The sequence below is a fragment of the Anas acuta genome, chromosome Z (genome assembly GCF_963932015.1).
Source record: "Anas acuta chromosome Z, bAnaAcu1.1, whole genome shotgun sequence".
Taxonomy (NCBI): domain Eukaryota; kingdom Metazoa; phylum Chordata; class Aves; order Anseriformes; family Anatidae; genus Anas; species Anas acuta.
The window spans coordinates 51,237,302-51,256,964 of NC_089017.1; the positions used below are offsets into that span (position 1 = coordinate 51,237,302).

Here is a 19,663-nt window from a genome sequence, read left to right on the forward strand (position 1 = left end):
AAATATGCCTTTAGGTTTGTCTCTATGTACCGAGCTCTGCAACTTCTGTGGTCTATTTCTAAATTCTGGAATTTTACTAATTTACTAATTCAGTCAATCAGTAAGTAGGCAAATTTTGAAAAAAATATATATTCCCATAAAATAGGTAGCTATATTTTGCTGAACAGAAAATTAATTGTGAAGGCAAAGGTATTTTATTCTGTAAGACCAATTAAATTCTCTTGTGCCATTTACAATATGATCATGATTCTTTTTCTTCCTCCCTTTCATCCTTTTGGTTCATCATTTCTGTTTATTCCAAATTAATCCCAATGATCTTTTAGAGAAAGATATATGTAACATTTAAAATGCATATGAGAAGGAAAAACAACAAGAACAACAAAAACAGTCAACTCCTTAAAAAATACTTATATTTCTTGTCAAATTTACTTAAAATTGATATGCTTTCTTTTGCCTACTTCCATAACTGCCTTGTTAGGATTGGGCCCAGTGTGCTTTCCAGAATGGAAACCCAATACTACTTCTCCTGCTGAGGTTTTTCACTAGCACCATTAGCATGCTTAAGGTTTCTAATCATTATTTCCTTGTGTGTGTTGGTGATTGAGAATAGGGATATAGTGGTGTTCAACCAGTTACAATGAGTTTAGAGATTCCCTAATGTATGTTAAATCACAAAGGAAAACTGCAGAGCTTAGCACTAATTAAAGTTGCTGGTCTGATGAAGTGTATTAGAGCAGAGACATTCTCTAGTTGAAGCACATTAGCAAATCTGTGTGGGCAAAGTAGCACATATCTCTTCTGTTGTGCTTAGCATATTCACCAGTCATGAGCATTACCATTAACTCAAATTCTCTGAATGTTTTGCTGTCTCCACTCATGAGTAACAGAGGACTGTTGCTGTTATCGCTATATATTATGTAGGTCTATAAGACTGTGTGATAGAAATGTCTTTCCAGCCAGCAAACTGTCTCACTTAGAAAAGCTTTGCTGGGTATTTTGCTTCTTCTTCCTTGGTCATGAAAGAGAATCATGTAGTGAAAGCCTGGGTTTTCAGAGACCTGAAGGGCCTACAAAAGATTGAGCTGAACTGCCTTTAAGATTATACACGAGTTGTTTATGAAGTTCCAACCAAATATTTCTGTTTGATTGAATTGCATGAGATTTGGAGATACTTATTTAACAGGGGACATAGTGTGGCTCATATTTTCATATCATTAATGAAATTGTGTCATGAGGAAAGATTCCTGTTAGGCGATGTGGATCAAATGCAAAGCCCTACTGAAGAAAGATCAGAAAACTTCCAAATACCTGAGATTGCAACTTTTCCTCCAACATGGCCTTTGTAAGATTAGAATTTTGTGCAAAAGCACAAAGTAACTTGATAAGGAAGTCTTAAAAATAGTATGTCAATGTTACAGGATGTGTGTACATTCCAGCCTACCCAGTAAGGCTATGAGAAGTTGGTTATTGTGAAGTGAATATACGGAATGTATAGACATGTAATTAGTTGGAAGTAGGTCAAGCCCAGTCTGCCAATATCATTAAGCTATAAACAGTTAAATTATTCAAGCTTCTATAGTTATCTTTACTTCCAACTTCTGCAATTGGGATCATCTTTATCACATTTAAAATGTCCTTATTGCATTGCTTTTATTTTGGTCTAAATTGTCTTGAAAAATAAGTAGCTGTTTCCTAGATGATGTTCTCCTTCAGAAATGCAGTTGCACTCTCACATACATCTGCACACAGTTATTCCTTTTTCTTCTTTTTTTTTTCTGTTATTTACTTACTTTGCGCTTCACAGTGGCAACCAAAGCATGACAATACCAAGTAAGACCTAGTTTGTGTGCTAACATAGTTGCAACCATTCCTTCTTAATGAGTACCAAACCCAGTTTAGATTTGGCACCTTTTCTCATGATCTTCATTCTTGACAGATTTGTTGACTTTGAGGAGAATAAAAAGGACATCACCTTCGTTATTAGGAAATAGATATTATAGATATTATATAGATATAGATATTATAGATATATCTATCTGTATAAATATGGATGGATGGATGGATGGATGGATGGATGGATGGATGGATGGATGGATGGATGGATGGATGGATGGATGGATGGATACATGATAGATGGATATGTTGCTTTTTCTAGGACAGTAGGCTTGTTTTAACATGAAACTTCGAAGAACAGCCTAAACATGCTAATTACAATCTTAAAGAAATATTTTGGAAACTGTTCCTGCCACCATTTAAGTCAATATTTAGCTGTTATTGGATGTCCATACATGAGTGGTTTTAGTTTGAATCAGGGCATTTTTGAAGTAAATGTCCTGATCCTTTACTGTTCTTTATGTTATGGAAGGGTCTTAAAGCACATTATTTTCAGGTGAAAATAAACTGGGCTATTCCTGTGTCACAGGAAGTATGTCCCAGCTGCAAATGGACACTCAGTTTGTGGTGCCAGGTGGAAAAAATATGTTATGTACATGGTGTGGACATCCCATACTCAGTACCAACTGTCCCACCCTACAGAGGAAATCCTAATTGTCCACACTGCTTGCTAATGTAGACCTGATTCCAGATGATGTATAATAATAATGTAAACTGATTCCAGAGGGACCAGAAATCCAGGTAACTGAATAATGAAGTATATATTCCTCTGTTAGTATCTGGCTTCAGAGATTCTCTGTATATCATGGAATACTCACAGAAGAGTTTAAACTATTTTATCAAAAAATCCCATGTAGCTGTAGCATTTTCAGACTAAAGTCAGTTCAAAACATCTGACAGGCCAGTAGCATGTAAATAACATTCAAATTCAAAGTAGATAATTTTCCTCATATATAATCTCCTTTGCAACCCTTATCTTTAAACAAGTTATCTTTAAACACTGTTATGTCTGTATGTCATTCATTTGACCCAGCCACATGAAAGTTGCTTTCAGTCACAAAAGAAAAATATACGGGCCTCTGCTAGTATCTCTACAATCCTGTTTTCACATAGCCCAGAGACTGAAACTTAGAGAAAGATGTTTCTTTACAGACTGGTTCTTTATGAACCTGCTAGACCAGGTTAGTACACTATCACTTTTATAGTGATGACAGCTGTTCTTACCAGATAAATCTGAAGTGAACTATGTGTTAAGTCATAGTTTTCTTTCTTATACAAAGTCTTTTCAAAGATAAGTACAATTATTTTTTTTTAAATATACATAGATAAGTATTCCAACTATTTCTGTAGATTAAGTGCAGAATTAATTGGATTGTGTAGTATTGGATAGCAATAAATATATGTTGTTTATTACTTAAATAGTGGGTTCACTTTCATTTCTTTTTTGTTCTGTAAGCTTTGCAGATACTGTTTCTTGAAGTCCTTTCTTCCAGGGTTTACTATTTGCTGCTGGAACAAACCAAGTGACATTCAACTTCTTCAAGAAGGAGAGTGTTTCTAATAGAAACTGAAATTTCTTTGGAATTATAGAGAATATTAAAAAAAAAAAAATCTTACTTCTTGCCTAAGAGTCACTTGTTTACTTACTCTAGTAAGTTTTGAATGGCTTTATTATCTGTCTGGATATGTAGTCATTAGGTTCTTCAATTTCTAAATAGTTTAGAATTTTATTCCTATTATTTATTTCACAGAACTTTAAGATAACTTCCATTAATCAATTTCATAGACTGAGCATTGCCCATACTAGTGTGAAAATAAGAGTATTTACTAAAGTTTCATGGCTAAGTAAGGAAACTAACTGTCTTCAGCTGAAGTATGTTTTGTAAAAACAGGCTTGTGTAAAGGCACAACTTTCAGGCTTAGAACAGGCTTGGATAAAGACTTAGAACAACTTGGATTTTTCTAAAATTTAGAATTTTGTTATAAAATTTAACTTTTTTTTTTTTTTTTTCTCTCCACATTCTGGAATACCTAAATCTTGTCACATATTGGGGAAGCAAGTTTAAGCCTTCATGTCCTTTGCAAGTTGTCTGCACTCCCATGCTGTATTACAAAGGGAGAATGAAGGAGATCCTCTTTCATCTGCTTCAGTAACTTCTGAAAGAAAATAGGAGTGTATTTCATGACAGCAGTGGTCAGGTTGTCAGGTGCTTAGTCTTGCTTAGCCTTGCAGAGGTGTGGACAGTGTGACCTTCTCCCAGCCTTGTAATAAAACCTTGGCCTTGTAGGTACGCTTTGAGGATGCCCTGTGCCTGTTAAAAATCAGGTTCCATCTCTATGTGCTGCACTTTTCTTTCAGAAGTTACTGAAGCAGGTGGAAGATGATGGCCTTCACTCTCCCTTTGTACTACAGCATGGAGTGCAGAGCACTTCCAAAGGACATGAAGGCTTAAACTTATTTCTCCAAGATGTGACAAGACTGAGGCTCATATTTTCTGTAGTCATGCTGTGGCATGTATCTGTTGGAAGGCTTTTCTGAAGAAAGGGTTGTTGTCTCTCTGCCCTGTTTTAAAATCAAAACAATATATGGGCAATTTTGAAAGTCCTTGTTCATGAAGAATGGGTCAAAAACTCTGCAGCATGGGATCTTAGTATACTAAGACTAATGATGATTTAACATAAAAAGCTGTTGTCATTGATTCAAGAACTGAAGAAAGGGTCTTTTCCTTTGGTTGGATGTTCTTATCAAATATCTGAAGAGATTTGTGCATCCTATGATTTTCTTCTAAATGTAGGTCAATATTTCTTTTGTAGACGAAAATTGAAGAAGCCTGTGTGGGTTCTATTGAGAGTATTGTGATGGCTTGGAAATATTATGGAAATGGGTCAAAGACATTCTCTGTCTTAAAAGTATCTTGTTAATTAGCCATGAAGTCTCTCTACTTCAGCTATAAGCTTTACTGCCCCATCCTTCCAAATAATATGTATTAGATGGCTTATGGCTGTAGAGGATTCTAGCCATTACACCAAAATCTTTTCATGTATGAGCAACAGATTCATATGCTTAACTGTTCTTAACTTCGACCACCGTTTCTTTATTCACTGGCAACAGAAGTGCAGTGTTATGCTGTATCTTGATATTTCTTTATCCTTAGCTGATCCTTTCTTATTGAGGTGATTTGCCATAAATTGACTAAAGCACTCTGGCAGCAGATCATTCTAGAACAATGGTGCAAAGTAGAATAGTCTCCTGTACAGGGAATTTGGACTATTTTATTTTGAGATAGGTAAAAGTAAGCTTCAATATGTTCTCAATTATTTTGCCAGAGACAGTAAAGCCTGCACGCAGTGGTTAAGATTCTGCAGAACGGTTGTTAACACTGAAGGCAGCCTGCTGGCCATGCCCACATTTAGCTGTGGTGTTACAACATACTGTGTTCACCATTAATGTCATTAGTTCTTTTCACTCTCTTTATCAGGAAGATTGCCAGGCAGAGTCCAGGCTCTTGAGTGTTATTAGAAATCTGCTTCATATGCAAGAATTTGAATTTACTTGCCAATGTAAGTGAAAGAATAATAGGAAAACAAAAATGAACCCTTAATTTTGATGTAGTGAATTAAGCTTACAAAACAGCAAATGACAGTTTTGGTGAGTGTTTCAGATTTTCATTAAGTGCTATGTTCTTTTGCTGAAACAGTTCTTGTGTATACCATTTCAAAATAGAGTACATTGAAAACTATAAAGTAGGTCTTCAGCAGTGTTTCCATACTGGCTGTCACACTCACAGTATTATTTACACTAATTCTTTCACATTTTTGTTATGCAGTCTTCTGCCTAAGGCATATCTCAGTAAGGAATGGGAAAATACATATTTTTAATTAATACAATCATATAAACTGAGAGGGTTAGATGAAGGGTTGTGGAATTTTAGTGAAATTTTAGGCTTTGACCACAGAAAGGTTAAGGTCAGACAAGTGATTCAACTTCTCTTTTTTGGGAATAAATATGTAACTGACTACATTTACAAACATAAATTCCTAGTAAACTGTCTGCTGCTCTTGTGACAAGATACCTCTTTCTTCAGTATAATTTGCTATTTGCACCATGTTATCCAGCATGCCATAGAATCATAGAATATCCCGAGTTGGTAGGGACCCACCAAGGATCATCAAGTCCAATGCCATGCTGGATCTAAGACCATAAAAGTGTCTGTTCAAGTTGAGCTCTCCCTAGCTTGTGGTCATATTGATGCCAGGTGCCAACACATAAAAGTAACAGCAGAGATGCCAAGTTGTGTTCTTCTGGTCAGCAGTTTAACAGATCCCTGAGAAGGAGCTTCATCTGCAATGTTGTATTTGTGGATGTTACCAATTTGACACTTCTTAATAGGTTGGCTATTGTCATCCAAAACATCCTCTAACAATGAATTTCATAGTTCAGTGGTGCATTGTATGAAAAAGTACTTTCATCTGCCTACTTTAGATGTACCATTGAATATCTCCATTGGGTCCATAGCTTTTATGTTGTAGTACTTGTTTTAAAGTTAAAAAAAAAAAAAAAAAGCCTGTTCACCTTCTTTACACACTACATAAGTTTGAAACTTTCTTAGTTTTCTCTTTTTTATACTACTCTGCTTTCTGTCTCTTCATGCATAAGTTACTTTTTTCTCCCGTTACCCTATGTCAGGTTTTTTCTTTTTTTTTTTGAGGATATTTTTTGAGAGAGCATAAGTGAGACAATATACAAGCTCTAGCTTCTTCATGTGCCGTATCAAATTTCTGAGATTGTTAACTTGAAATACTCCCTCCATTTAGTGGCTGTAGATGGAATTTCTGTGACAGGCAAATGTGTATGAATAGGTTCACACAGGGATCAGCCTGCCACTCAATGAACAGAGCTTGATATGTAATCTTGCAGAGCTATTCAGTGTTATAAATACATATGTTTCCTCAGATTCAGTCCTTTCCAGAAAAGTAATTAAAAGTGCAGTGGGTTATACCCAGACTGATTCTGATCCCATTTATACTGAGCAACCCTGTGGAATTTGGTATGTAGACTCAGCAAGTAAAAACATTAAATATGCTAAATTATCTGATAATTGAAAGTAGCCCACCGGGTCAGATTTTCCCTGTTGACTGAGTACAGCCTTGAGAAAGAATATGTCACGTTTTAATCTATTCAGAAGTCACCTATTCCACATGAGCAGAGTAAACAATTGTTATCTGAATTCTCCAGTTTATGTAATGAAGATTGGCATCAGTTCTTCTATATATTACTCATTTGTGGCAAGCTCATTTATCAACTATCTTTAAAGTGGATGTCTATATTTTTTGTGTGCTTATTCAAATTTATTTTTTGTCAATAGCTGTGGGGAGTCATTACCAGGTAGTAACACGTTATTCAATTAACATTTCACGTGAAATCATGCTGATAATAGCGCATTCAATTTTTATAATTGTTAAAGGTATCTTGCTAGATGTGGAAGCCTGGTGGTTTTGACTGCAATTAAGCTATAGGTGATATTTTCATATTGCAGAAACAGGTTCAGTATTTTTAAAGGACAAAATATTGAGGTTCCATAAAAACATGAGTGCAAGTGTCAAAGCAATCTTGTACCAGTGATTACTGGGTATATAAAAGTGATGTATGTCACATACATTAGTGTTGACTTTTACATCTTTAATTGCTTTTCTTGCAGTTTTGTACTGTAGAAGGAGTTTTGCTGCTCATACTCCTTTCCTTCATGGTTCTATTCATTTTTCAAGATCATTACAAATTATACCAATTTACTGCTGACACAAGGCTTAAGACCAATGTACAGTACACCTGATTTGTAACTTGCACTGCATTGTAACTGTTTCAGAACCCAGTGGCAAAGAACTGGGTTGAAGTGTTGTACTTGTGATTGGAGGTAATCATTTTGCCAGGTGGTTTACTGCCTGATCAAAGAAGGAATTATTTATATTATATTCTGTTCACACTCTATGTTTCATTTGGTTTCACTTTCTTTCAATTATTTTTATTCAAGGTTGAGTTAAACACTTTGAGCTCAGCTGAGGTTAAGAAAATATGACTTTCTGAGGATTGAATGAAATAATAAATTTAAAAACAACAACAACAACAATAACAAAACAAGTGTATACACACACACACACACACACACACTCTAAAGTAGATTTAGAAAGCCAGATCTTAGGTATTCTGAGAGTTTGTTGACTGCAATGGTAAAAAAAAATCCTTAAGCTTCTATTTTTCTAATGTAATTTGCTTGATTCTGATGGAGGTACAGCAAGTGTAAAGAGTCATCCAATTTCTGCTTCTTTACGTGGAGTGGAAAGACTTCTTTCAGTTTCTGGGATAAGAAGAATTGACATGCAAGTATCTCAAATGACAGACACATAACAGTAAAGGTATCGGTAGTTTGCCTTGTTGGCTCACATGCAGCTTTTGACCAGTTCTAACCTCTGCATGCACCTCTGAAGAAGTAAATGAATTATTGAATTGTATATCTTATTTTTTTCCTTGAATCTAGCAAGCTCTGTTTTTATTTTCAGTCCTATACTCAACTTTTTGCCCGTGCTATCTCCGTTCATTTCAGCAATGTTTCCTATTCCACAATGTCAGACCATTGTGTTACTTTCACATAGTAACAGGACACATCCTTGCAAAATCTCTCAATATGCAACTTTCTATTGATCAAGTACTACTGCTGTCTGCTGATGATTATAGTTTTATTCTTATAGAAATACAAAAATAAGCTTCCACAAGAAAATGTCAAAATCTTTTCTAAAAGTAGCAGTTAGAATTTGTTTGTTGTCAGTGTGAATAGGAATAGAAACGATCTTATGTGACAAAGGTGAGTCACATAAAAGGAACTTGCTTTATGAAGGGACAACTGCACTCTTTTACTAAGTTTAGCTGGTAAAATAACCACGCATTTTATAAACATTCTACATTTTGTATATGAGTGGAGGGCACTGTGTCATACACCTCAATGACAGCAAGGCATTAGGCACTGTCTTCCAGAATACTCTTGTATTCAGTTTAGGATATTATACTGTGGATGACTGGACAACTAGCTGGGTGAAAATCTAGCTGGATGACTGGAGGCATGGACCAGCAGGACACTTAAGAAATTCAGCAAGAACAAATGTGGAGTCCTACAACAGGGAAGGGGTAACCCTTGTAGCAATACACGCTGTGGGCTGACCGAGTGGCTGAGATCATCTCTCCTGGAAAAACCTGGGCATCTTGGCAGGCAGCAAAAACGTGTAAGGCAAGAGAGAATACAGTAAGTAATGAGAAGCCTTTTCCTGTGAGGACAGACTGGCAGTGGCTTTGGGGATGGGCAGGCAAACTCTGCAGTCTTTTTCTAAGCTACCTATCTTCAAGTCATCAAAGCTACAGAAATGAAGTGCTTTTACACATTGGCACATTTCCCTAAATTAAGTAGTCTGCTTTACAGCATGGCCACACAACGGAGGTTTTTTAGCACAATTATCAGGAGATCAAGTCACTGGAGTACTGCAGTGATGCGGTATGTGACTGCAGCCAGATACATATGGGCTTAATAGTGGACTCCAACTTCTAACACGGCAAGATTCACCTCTTCCTTTGTAGATTTAAATTACTTCTCTATCCTACCTGAAAATCAGGAATTGCCTGGTCATTAGTGAAGATCTGGAGACAAGTTGTGAGAAACAAATGATCCTCTTTTGGATCTGTGGTTCTGTTTGCTTTTGGATCTGTGTGCTTCCCTCACCTTCTAATCTTAGTTGCACAGAGAATTAGTGCATATCAGATAAACAGGTAAGAAGAATATATTATGGCTTATCTTTAAGTTTAGGCTTAAACTGATGTTATAACAAAACTTTAGAAACTGAAAGCAGGTGCAAAAAGAGCATTTACAACATCAGGTATCTCTAAAATTCAGCCTTAACAAAGTTTCATATTTGAGTAGCTAAGTGACTAAGCTTGAGTGACTTAAAAGATAACACATATTTCAGTACCAAAATCACAAAGGCTACTCACACCACACAGTCCATTTTATCAATTCAAGAAGAGGTTGGGAGCCAGGAGTTTGCAAAGATCAAACGTGCTGCAGGAAGCTGGAGCTCTGAATGCCTCTAACCATTTCATTCATTGAGTTACTTGTATTCTTTTGTTCTGGGGCAGGATTTATGCCAGGTTGCAAACTTTCAAAAGTAAGCACAACCAGTGCCATGTTTTGAATTCAGAATTTGGAAACCAATAAGTTAAATGTCCTTTATCTATGATTTTGGACTATGAAAAGCAGAAGAAAGGATTTGCATTTAAATTCTAAAATTGTGAGAAGCTCTTTATTACATCTTTAATCCTTATTCCTGTACAGAAACTCTCACTAAGTAGTTGTTGTGGCCTTTTAAGATATTTAGATATACCTTTTTACTGCTAATTTTCTTCATCACAGCCATTTTCCTATTCCTGTAAGGTTGAAGTTCAGCTTAGATGATAGCAGTATTTTACTAAATGCAACAAGTTTGATTACTGTTTGGCTAAAGACACTCACATAGATTCATGTAGATAGTTGACTGCATGTGATTAGAGTGGGCACCAAATTACTTCTGAAGAGGGAAATGCTAGCTTCTACAAAAAGTAAATAATTGTGTTTCAGTTTCAGTCTGTTTTATATCTGTGATGCAAATTGCCAAAAGTGGTCAGCATTGTTTTTTCAATAACATCTCTACAAGCAAACATTAAAATAAAATTAAAAATGAATTAAAAAAAAAAAAAAAAAAGAAAGAAATGATCACAGAATAATTTAGGTTGGAAAAGACCCTTATAATCATCAAGTCCAACCATCAGTCTAACGCTGCCAAGTCTAAACCATGTCCTTCTATGTGTCACATCCAAAGATTTCTTATATATTGCCAGGGATGGCAACTATCCTGGGCAGCCCATTCCAATGCACAACCACCCCTCCCATGATGAAATTCTTCGTAATATCCAATCTAAACCTCCCCTGTTGCAACCTGAATCTGTTTACTTACATCCTATTGCTTGTCACCTGAGAAAAGAGACCCACACCCATATCTCTGCAATCTCCTTTCAGGTAGTTTTAGAGAGCAACAAGGTCTTCCCCCAGCCTCCTTTTCTCCAGATGTTCATAAGTTTCCCCCTGTTCATAAGTCTTGTTTTCTAGTCTCTTCACCAACTTTGTTGCTCTTCTCTGAATGTATTCCAGAAACTCAGTGTCCTTCTTGTAGTAAGAGCGCCAAAACTGAACACACTATTTGAGGTACAGTCTCAACACAGCCAAGTACAGAGGGACAATAACTTCCCTAGTCCTGCTGGCTAGACTATTCCTGATATAAGCCAGGATGCTGTTGGCCTTCTTGGTGACCTGGGCACACTGCTGGCTCATCTTCAGCCGGCAGTTGACCAAGAGTCACTAGAAACTCCCCTTTGATTGTCTTGTTTTAAAATGATGGATAATTTTCTCAGAGTAGGAAGCAAACTGCTTAATATCTCCAGAACTTCTGTCCGAAAACTCAGGTTTAGGAAAACATTGGAAAACTGGTGTATAGTACATGAGTCATTTGTATATGTAACTATTCCCATTGCATTTGCTTCTCGAATATGATTTCTACCATCCTGTTTGTTTGTTTTTTTACAGCCAAACAAAATTCTGAGTCATTCCCTCTGTGGACTTTGGAAAGGCAATCAGTCAGCCTAGAATTGCTTTCTGCTTATAGAATCCTTCAGTTTTCTAAAAAGAATTTGACTACAATAGAAAAAAAAAAAAAAAACTCTTTCATACATATATATGTCTGTGATTTGAAAAACATCAGCCTTTAGGGCCTGTGTATTTTTGGAAAAGAGGGAGACTGAAGAGGCCAGGTTCAATGGGATGATTATTTTTAATGTTGCATAGCACCTGATGCTTTTAAGACACTTAAACATTCGATTAAAGACATATTTTTTGCTATCTTTTCTCATTCAAATGAGTGGATGTTATCAAGTATCATCCTGCTATATCCCGAAGTGTCTTTAAATTAATCTGGTTGTATACTCTAAACTGCAAACTTATTGCAACCCTGTTTAACAAATAGCTAACTCTGGTCCAGTGCGGCTAATCTCCCTTGCTGCCTTGTCTAGGCTGTGGTAGAAATAATTAACAATCTACAGTTACCTCAGAAAACAGCAATACAGTGCAATGGTTTAGGTTTGTGTGGCAATGCTATGTAAGGTCCTGATTTGTTTCCCTACTTGCAGCTGCTTGTTTCCACAGTTTGACCAGGTTTAGGTTTCTATATGCCTTTCAGTGTTTCTGTAAAGTGTTAATAAACTCTATATTGAATCAGGTCCAGGGAAAGCATTTTACCAGTACTTCCAGACTGCTATTATTTACTATGTATATTTACTATATATATTGCCAAACCAGGCTAGCAGTATTTCACTGAAGTTTTATTTTTAAAGACTGGGGGTGAAAAACAATGTTGGTGACAAATTTTGAAGGTACCAATGTGAGTTACATGCTGCAATCCTGTTCAGTTTTCACATTTGTTCTGTATCTACCCACTGTTTGTGTCTTTGAAAACTCCCTGTGGCTTCTAAATTCACAATCAGACACATTATTACTGGATCAGAAAAACAAACAAACAAACAAACAGTCCCATAGCTTCAGTAGGATTGTGTGCATAAATAAATACAAACCATTTTTCAATTATTAATGTAAGATTTTGACATTTTCAAAGACTGCCATTAGCAAACAGGAAGCTTTGAGTAGTTACTCAGAAGCAAAGTAAGTAAAGCTTCATTTGTATTAAGTTCTGTAACGTGTTACATTTCGTATTTTTATTTTTTTTCTATTTAGTCAAATAATCTGTGAAATAATCACTTGGCCAGAGTAGGGGTGACTTGATAAGGTGAACTGCATGCTGCAGGAGATTAAAGCTTATAGCAAGAGGCTGTGTTGCCTGACCTCTGGAGTGAGGAGGTTAACTGCAATTTTCTAGCATTTGCAGAAATTGTGAGTTCTTATTAGGTTTAAAGCCTGAACTGAGAACTTCATTTAGACAGCTTTTCTTCAGCACTGTCACTTTTCTTCTAGGTGGTGTAAAGGCATGCCAAATCCAGTGTCACCATTCATGATCTCAGCTTAGAGAGAATAAACTTTTTGTTTGTTTTATATTTAAAATAAATGTAAAAAAAAAAAAATGAATAGATAAAAATAAGTTTAGAATCACAGAATGGTTTGAGTTGGAAAAGACCATTAAAGATCACCTTGTCTAAACTCCCTGCCATGGGCAGGGACAGCTCCTACTAGACCAGGCTTCTCAAAGCCCCATCCAACCAAGCCTTGAACACCTCCAGGGATGGGGCATCCACAGCTTCTCTGTGCAACCTGTTCTAGTGCCTCACCGCCACCATAGTAAAGAACTTCTTCTTTATATGTAATTTAAATCTAGCCTCTTTTAATTTAAAACCATTAGTTATTTTCCTGTCAGTATTGTCCCTAGTAAAAATCTCTCCCCATCTGTTTTTTTTATAAGCCCCTTTTAAGTACTGAAAGGCTGCAATGAGGCCTCTCCAGAACCTTCTCTTCTTGAGGCTGAACACTGCCAGCTCCATCAGCCTGTCTTCACAGGAAAGGTGCTCCAGCTATCTGATCATCCTTGTGGCCCTCCCCTGGACTTGCTCCAGCAGGTCCATGTCTTTCTCTTGTTGCTGCCTCAACCTGCTAGCTAGCTACAGTTTTTTTTTGATGCAGCCCAGGATACTCTTGGTTTACATTTCTAGTTCATGTTCAATTTTTCATCCACCAGCACCCCTGGGTCCTTATCCTCAGGGCTGCTCTCAATTCATTCTTCACCCAACCTGCATTTGTGTTTAGTATAGTCCTGACTCAGACACAGCACCTTCTACCTGGCCTTGTTGAGCTTCATAAGTTTCACACAGGCCCACCTCTCAAGCCTGTTAAGGGCCCTCTGGATGGCATTCCTTCGCTCCAGTGTGTTGACACTCCAATGTGTCATGTTGGTGTCATCCACAATCAGCACTTTTACATGACTGACATGATTAATTCACACCAAGTTGTATGAGATATTTTAACGTAATTTTTTTCTTTGCAGCTATTGGCTGACGAACAAGGTCCACATCAAACGACCCAGCACTGGTCTCCTCATGTACACGCTTGCCACCAGATTTTGTGATGAAATTCACCTGTATGGATTTTGGCCATTCCCGAAGGATTTACATGGAAAACCAGTCAAATATCATTATTATGATGATCTGAAGTATCGGTACTTTTCTAATGCCAGTCCTCACAGGATGCCATTAGAGTTTAAAACTTTATATGTATTACATAACAGAGGAGCACTTAAATTAACAACAGGGAAATGTGTACAGCAATAAAGCACATGCAAAGTACAGTAAGAAGTACAGAAGATGCACTTCATCATAAAGATGTTGTGGAATGGCAATGGGATCCCAATGAGGATATGTGTCAATACCCGCTAAGCCATTGGAAAAAGGAATTTTATCAGAAGTACATAACCAGCTATTATACCTGTAAAGTGCTATAAAACTAAGCTATCTTGACTGCAAGGGTTCAAGTAAGTGCCACTTTCACTAAGAACAAAGCTTGAATGTATACTCAGTAGTGTTTACAGAATCCACTGATACATTCATCATGAATTAAAGAAGAAAAATATAGCCTGCTTACTGCTGACTTGCCACTGTGGTCAGACAGCCCACAGAAGAAATCCCCCATGGATTGAATATTCTCTTGAGCAAATAAACCAGGCTTTTGCAGGAAAAGAGAAAAAAATCATGATGGGATTGAGTAGAGAAAGTGAAGTCCATAAGATCAAACAAATAAGTAAATGCCTTCAGTCAGGGGACTGTTTCTGATCTTGTATTATAACCTCAGCTTTTGTTGCTGTTTTTCTTATTGCTGTTGGTTGAATTTTGTTGTTTTTGAGTATTTGAATCCTTAAACTGTTTTGAGAATGTTATGAATAATTAAAAGTAAATATCTTATTGAATTGTCTTGGGAAAAAAAAAAAAAAAAAAAAAAAAAGAGGTGGGAGGGTGGAGGGAAATATCAAATACTTTGTCAATTGTTGTTGTGTTGTATCCTGCTGTCACACAACCTTTAACCTCCCAATTGTTTTTCTAGCTACAGCTGTCAATACATGGAACCACTCAGAGATAGGTCATTTTGAGCCATTTTTTAATGAGAAGTGTTTCTGTTGTGTTCAGATTTGAAGACACACTTACAAAAAGGTGCCCTTATTTTTGGTACCAAAGATTGCTCTTGTAGTGTACACTATTTTTCCTTTCCTTGAAGAAATAGAGTAGATTTAGTATGATGTTTCTTTGCTGCTGAAGGGAACATGTTTTTTAAGTTTTGAGTGAAGCATCTCAAAGCAAAGACTCTTTACTTACTTTGCCTATAGAATCTAATTCTTCAGAAAAATCTGCAGGAGTAAAGAAGCTATTTCATGCATTCAAATATAAATATGATTTTTATTCCTAATTGAAAGGAAAACAAAGTCTAAAGGAACTCAGGTGACATAGTGGAACATGTTTAAAGAAAAAAAAATGGTTTAGCCAATTAAATGCAAAATAAATGAACTGCAGATCAAGCAGTTCTTTTAAAGCTTAAATTTCTAATGGTGTTGGATGATATCTCTAATATACCTCTTTTCTGTGAGCTTGATGTTCTGATATGTAATTGCCTGAAATAACATAGAGCTGCATTATCTTACATTGATTTTTCTGAGCATCTTGTTTATTCATGAAAATGAGAGTTCTTTTCCTCTCTTCTTTCAGAAAAGAGAAGAAGGAATTACATTAGGGTAGGGTAGGGTGGAGTGTCAGTGCCACTTGTACAAAGATACAAAATGTGTGTGCATAATGATATGTGTTATCTCTAATGGAGCAGGTAAAGGAAGAACACTGTGGTTCCACCATTTTCATGTCAGTCTAGGATAAGAAGGAGACATGCAGGTACAATGTGTGGGTATTTTCTTGCTGTGTTTTCAACTCTAGTTTAGGTCCTCATCTCCAAATATTATATTCAGTGCATCTCTTGAACTTTGAGCTAGTCTGAGCACTTTCATATGTAGCACAATACTCAAAAACATTTACTAGCTAAAAACATCACTTGTTACCTATTTTTCCTCTTAAGTTCACATGTGTTTCATTATGCATGGCCAGAGGTCTGTGATTATGCAAGTGCAGTAGGGTAAACCACTGCCTTGTAAACATGTTTGCCAGAAGTTGATGGGAAACAGAAAGTCATTATGCTGTACCTAGGACACAGTAGCATCTTTTCTTATTCACCTGTCTCTCCTACACAGGACAGTGTACTTCAGCTTATGTGGTCATAGCATGATCACCACTGAAACCAAGACAGCACTAGGTACTAGGTAGTACAGACCAGAATGTATTTAATTCTTGTTGATCAACCACATAGTGTTCTATGTATGCTGTATAAACCTGTAGTTTAGGACAAGGGTATTTCCTTGATGAAGGGTGGCCGCATTCCTCTTCCTTCTGTTAGGGTTTTGCTGCTGTCAATTTTTTAAAACATATTTTATATACATTGACTGACTTTCCCTTGTTGAATTCACAGATGACAGTCTCACAGAAGCTCAGAAAAGCACCTGATGAGCTTTACCTTTTACTCTGAGAACATCTTTTGTTCTTCACTTTAGTGTTAGGCCAAAAAGGGAATTCAAGTAGACTAAAACACAAACTGACAGTTTATTGTTGTTGCTGTTGTTTTTGTCTTGTTGTTTTGTTGTTTTGTTTTGTTTTATTTGTTTATTTAACCTCAGGGCAGGTTTTAGTCACAGAGAATCGCACAGAATGGCCAAGGGTGGAAGGGTTCATCTGGTCCAACCGCCTTGCTCAAGCAGGGCCACCTAGTGCAGGTTGCCCAGGACCATGTCCAAATGGCTTTTGAACACCTCCAAGGAGGGAGACTGCACACACTCTCTGGGTCACCTGTCCCAGTGCTCTGTCACTGTCACAACAGGCTTGTTCTTTCCCAAGTGCAGGACTTTGCATTCTTCTTGTTGAACTTCATAATGTTCATGTCAGCCCATTTCTCCAGCTTGTCCAGGTTTTTCTGGATAGCAGCATGACCCTCTGGCATATCATCCACTCCAAAGATTGCCTTTGTAAGTCAGCAGATGAAGAAAAATTTGTCCTGAGCCAAAACAGGCTCTTGCAAAACAGCAAGAGTCACATTTGATTCTCTGTGAATGAAATCAACTTTAATACACAAGCCATGGAGTCCAAACTTCCACCTTGTGATTAATGTCTGATAGGGTGATTCAGGGCAAGGTTTCTCAAATGTGCTTTGACACATGCTGTGACAGTAGCGCCTGCTTCCAAGGCAACAGTAGCTTGTCTATACCTTTTCAAAACTGGGCCTTAACCTGCAGACTTCATATTTCACACTTCATATTTCACACTTCTGGCACCATGAGCTGCAGTCTTGTGGCTTTTTATCCTCACCCCCAATGCTTCTCGAAGCACCATCCACTCAAACTGACACCCAGGTGTGTTTCCACACAGAAAGCATAGTGACTCCTCACTAACCCATCTCTTGTCTCACCTGCCTCAGCTTTGTCCTGAGTTGGACTTGTAAGGAGGTGAGTGGCAGGTTTCAGAACATCATCTGAGGCAATTAGCAGTTAAATCTTTGACCATGCAGGTTTTTACAAGTGCAAAGAGACTTTTTAGTCTATTGCTCTTGTATGAATTAAAATATATATACATGTATATGCATGTGTCCAGATGGAACCCAAAGCTTCTGGGGGTCCCTGGCATGTATGCAGTTTGGCGTGCTGCAAAGTGTCCATTTTGAGGTGCTTTGTGACCATCGGTTATAGTACAGTGACCCGAGGTTGGACATGCTCAGATGTTTTCCTGTTAGCCCTCTCATTGCTGGGAGGCTGTGACAGTGGACTCATTGCAAACATCTTCTCACACCCTTCCCTTAGACGTCATGGCTCTATATTGCCCTGGAAGTCTTTGTGTATTTGTATCTAGGCAGCCCAGGTCCTGAAAGAGACCAGTTAACTTCCCCTGTGTGACACTTTCCCTACAGATGACTAGGGAAGGAGAGGGATGCCTTAGATGAATAGGGACTTTACAGCAGAATAAATTTCACCTTGTGGTCCTTCTCAGTGCAGCAGTCACCAGGTTAAGCCTCTGTAGCTGCCTTGGATGATTTCTCTTTTTCATAAACATTCATATATCGTGTGTTGCCTACAGCACATATCAGATAAGCAGGCTTTATTATGATTATTACTTTTATCATCCAACACTATCAACAGTTAATATGAAGTATATAGGATAAAAATAAGGATCCCTAATACTGTGACAATATCTGCGCTGTTGAGGATCATCTGTGGAACACCTATGGACTGAGTGTTCCTCAAATTCATCCTCACATAAATCGTATCAATTGCCAGCTATGGTTCCTAAATGTATGTTAAAAATAAGAACCGGGAGCTACATCAGGACAGCAGACAGTGTATATTTTTCAAATTGCTATGTTAATGTTTCTGTGGCAGAGAGTTTTTCTCTTATATTTCATAAAAATAATAGATAAATACCTTTGATTGTTACGTTTTCAGCGTTGGGACAATTCTTTCTCCCACAGCTCTGAGCCACTCTCCAGACACAAGATCTATTGAGCCTTTCAAACTTTGGCCAGTTTACACAACCTAATGTCTAATAAAAACTGTACCATTCTTTTGTTAAACAATAAAATCAAGACATTGATGACTTGAGGACAGCACCTTTTTTTTTTTTTCTTTTTCTTTTTTTTTTAAAATTTATTGCAATTTGAAGAAAAAGAGCTGTGGGTTCAGTACCTTTTATTAGTGTTTGATCTGGAAAAGTGCTGAGCACTCCTTACAGTGACTTTCCTGGGTGCGACATGTCCAGGATTTAGATGGGGATCTAGATTAGCATATTTCAGGATATGACTCTGAAATTGCACATTATTTATTTTTAAGAGCACTGTTACTTTGTGTAGGGAAAAGCACAATTCTTCTAAACGTAGATAAAACAGAGGAAGAGCGTTTACAGAGAGCATCATTCCTGCACAGTACTATTGCTACTGAGCATATGTAATACAATTTCTGTGGTTTAAAGTATTGATATGTATTCTGTCAGGATTGTCATGTCTGACACTTTAATATTATTTCAAGTATAGCTATTGGGGATTGTTTTTTTTTATTTGTACAACTGTAAAATAAAGATTTTTTTTTCATTTTTTTTTCTGCTATATTCTCTTCCATATTCCTTTGTAACACAGTTGTGATAGTATTTTTCAATTACATGCTTATTGTAAAGATATGTGAAAGGAGAGAGTGTGTCTGCTCGTTTAAGGGTGTCTGTTCAAGGACTTTCTCAACACAAAAGGGGATATTAAGAAAAGGAGGAAGCCATAAACAAGAACACAGACAGACACAAACCTGACCGACAAGTAACAGAGGTATTAACCAGGACTGAGTCCAGTCAGTCACGCTGCTGGTAAGGATACCTGGAGTGTGAGAACGTTCCTTCCATTACAGTTATCTGATTGAAGACCTCCTCAAGTGGGCACTGAGGAAAAGGGGGAAGCAATAAAGTACACAGAGACACAAACATGGTAAACAAACGTAATGGCAACAAAGACAAGACGGTCACTCACAGTAACGTATGGACTGTCAAGAAACTGCACATGAACTGGGACTTAGTGACTGATGATATGCAGAC

The 19,663-nt window shown here is 37.1% G+C and overlaps 1 protein-coding gene across 3 annotated transcripts in view; it reads left to right on the plus strand.

The window, feature by feature from the left end:
• The window catches only part of ST8SIA4 (ST8 alpha-N-acetyl-neuraminide alpha-2,8-sialyltransferase 4), a 61,268-nt gene extending 42,093 nt beyond the window's left edge, over positions 1-19,175 (plus strand). For all 3 annotated transcript variants that reach the window (XM_068666515.1, XM_068666516.1, XM_068666517.1), the window contains one exon: positions 14,008-19,175. In XM_068666515.1, coding sequence (XP_068522616.1) covers positions 14,008-14,290 — 283 coding nt within the window. In that variant the 3' untranslated portion in view covers positions 14,291-19,175. The remainder of the gene's footprint in view (positions 1-14,007) is intronic.
• The last annotated feature ends 488 nt before the right edge of the window (positions 19,176-19,663 follow it).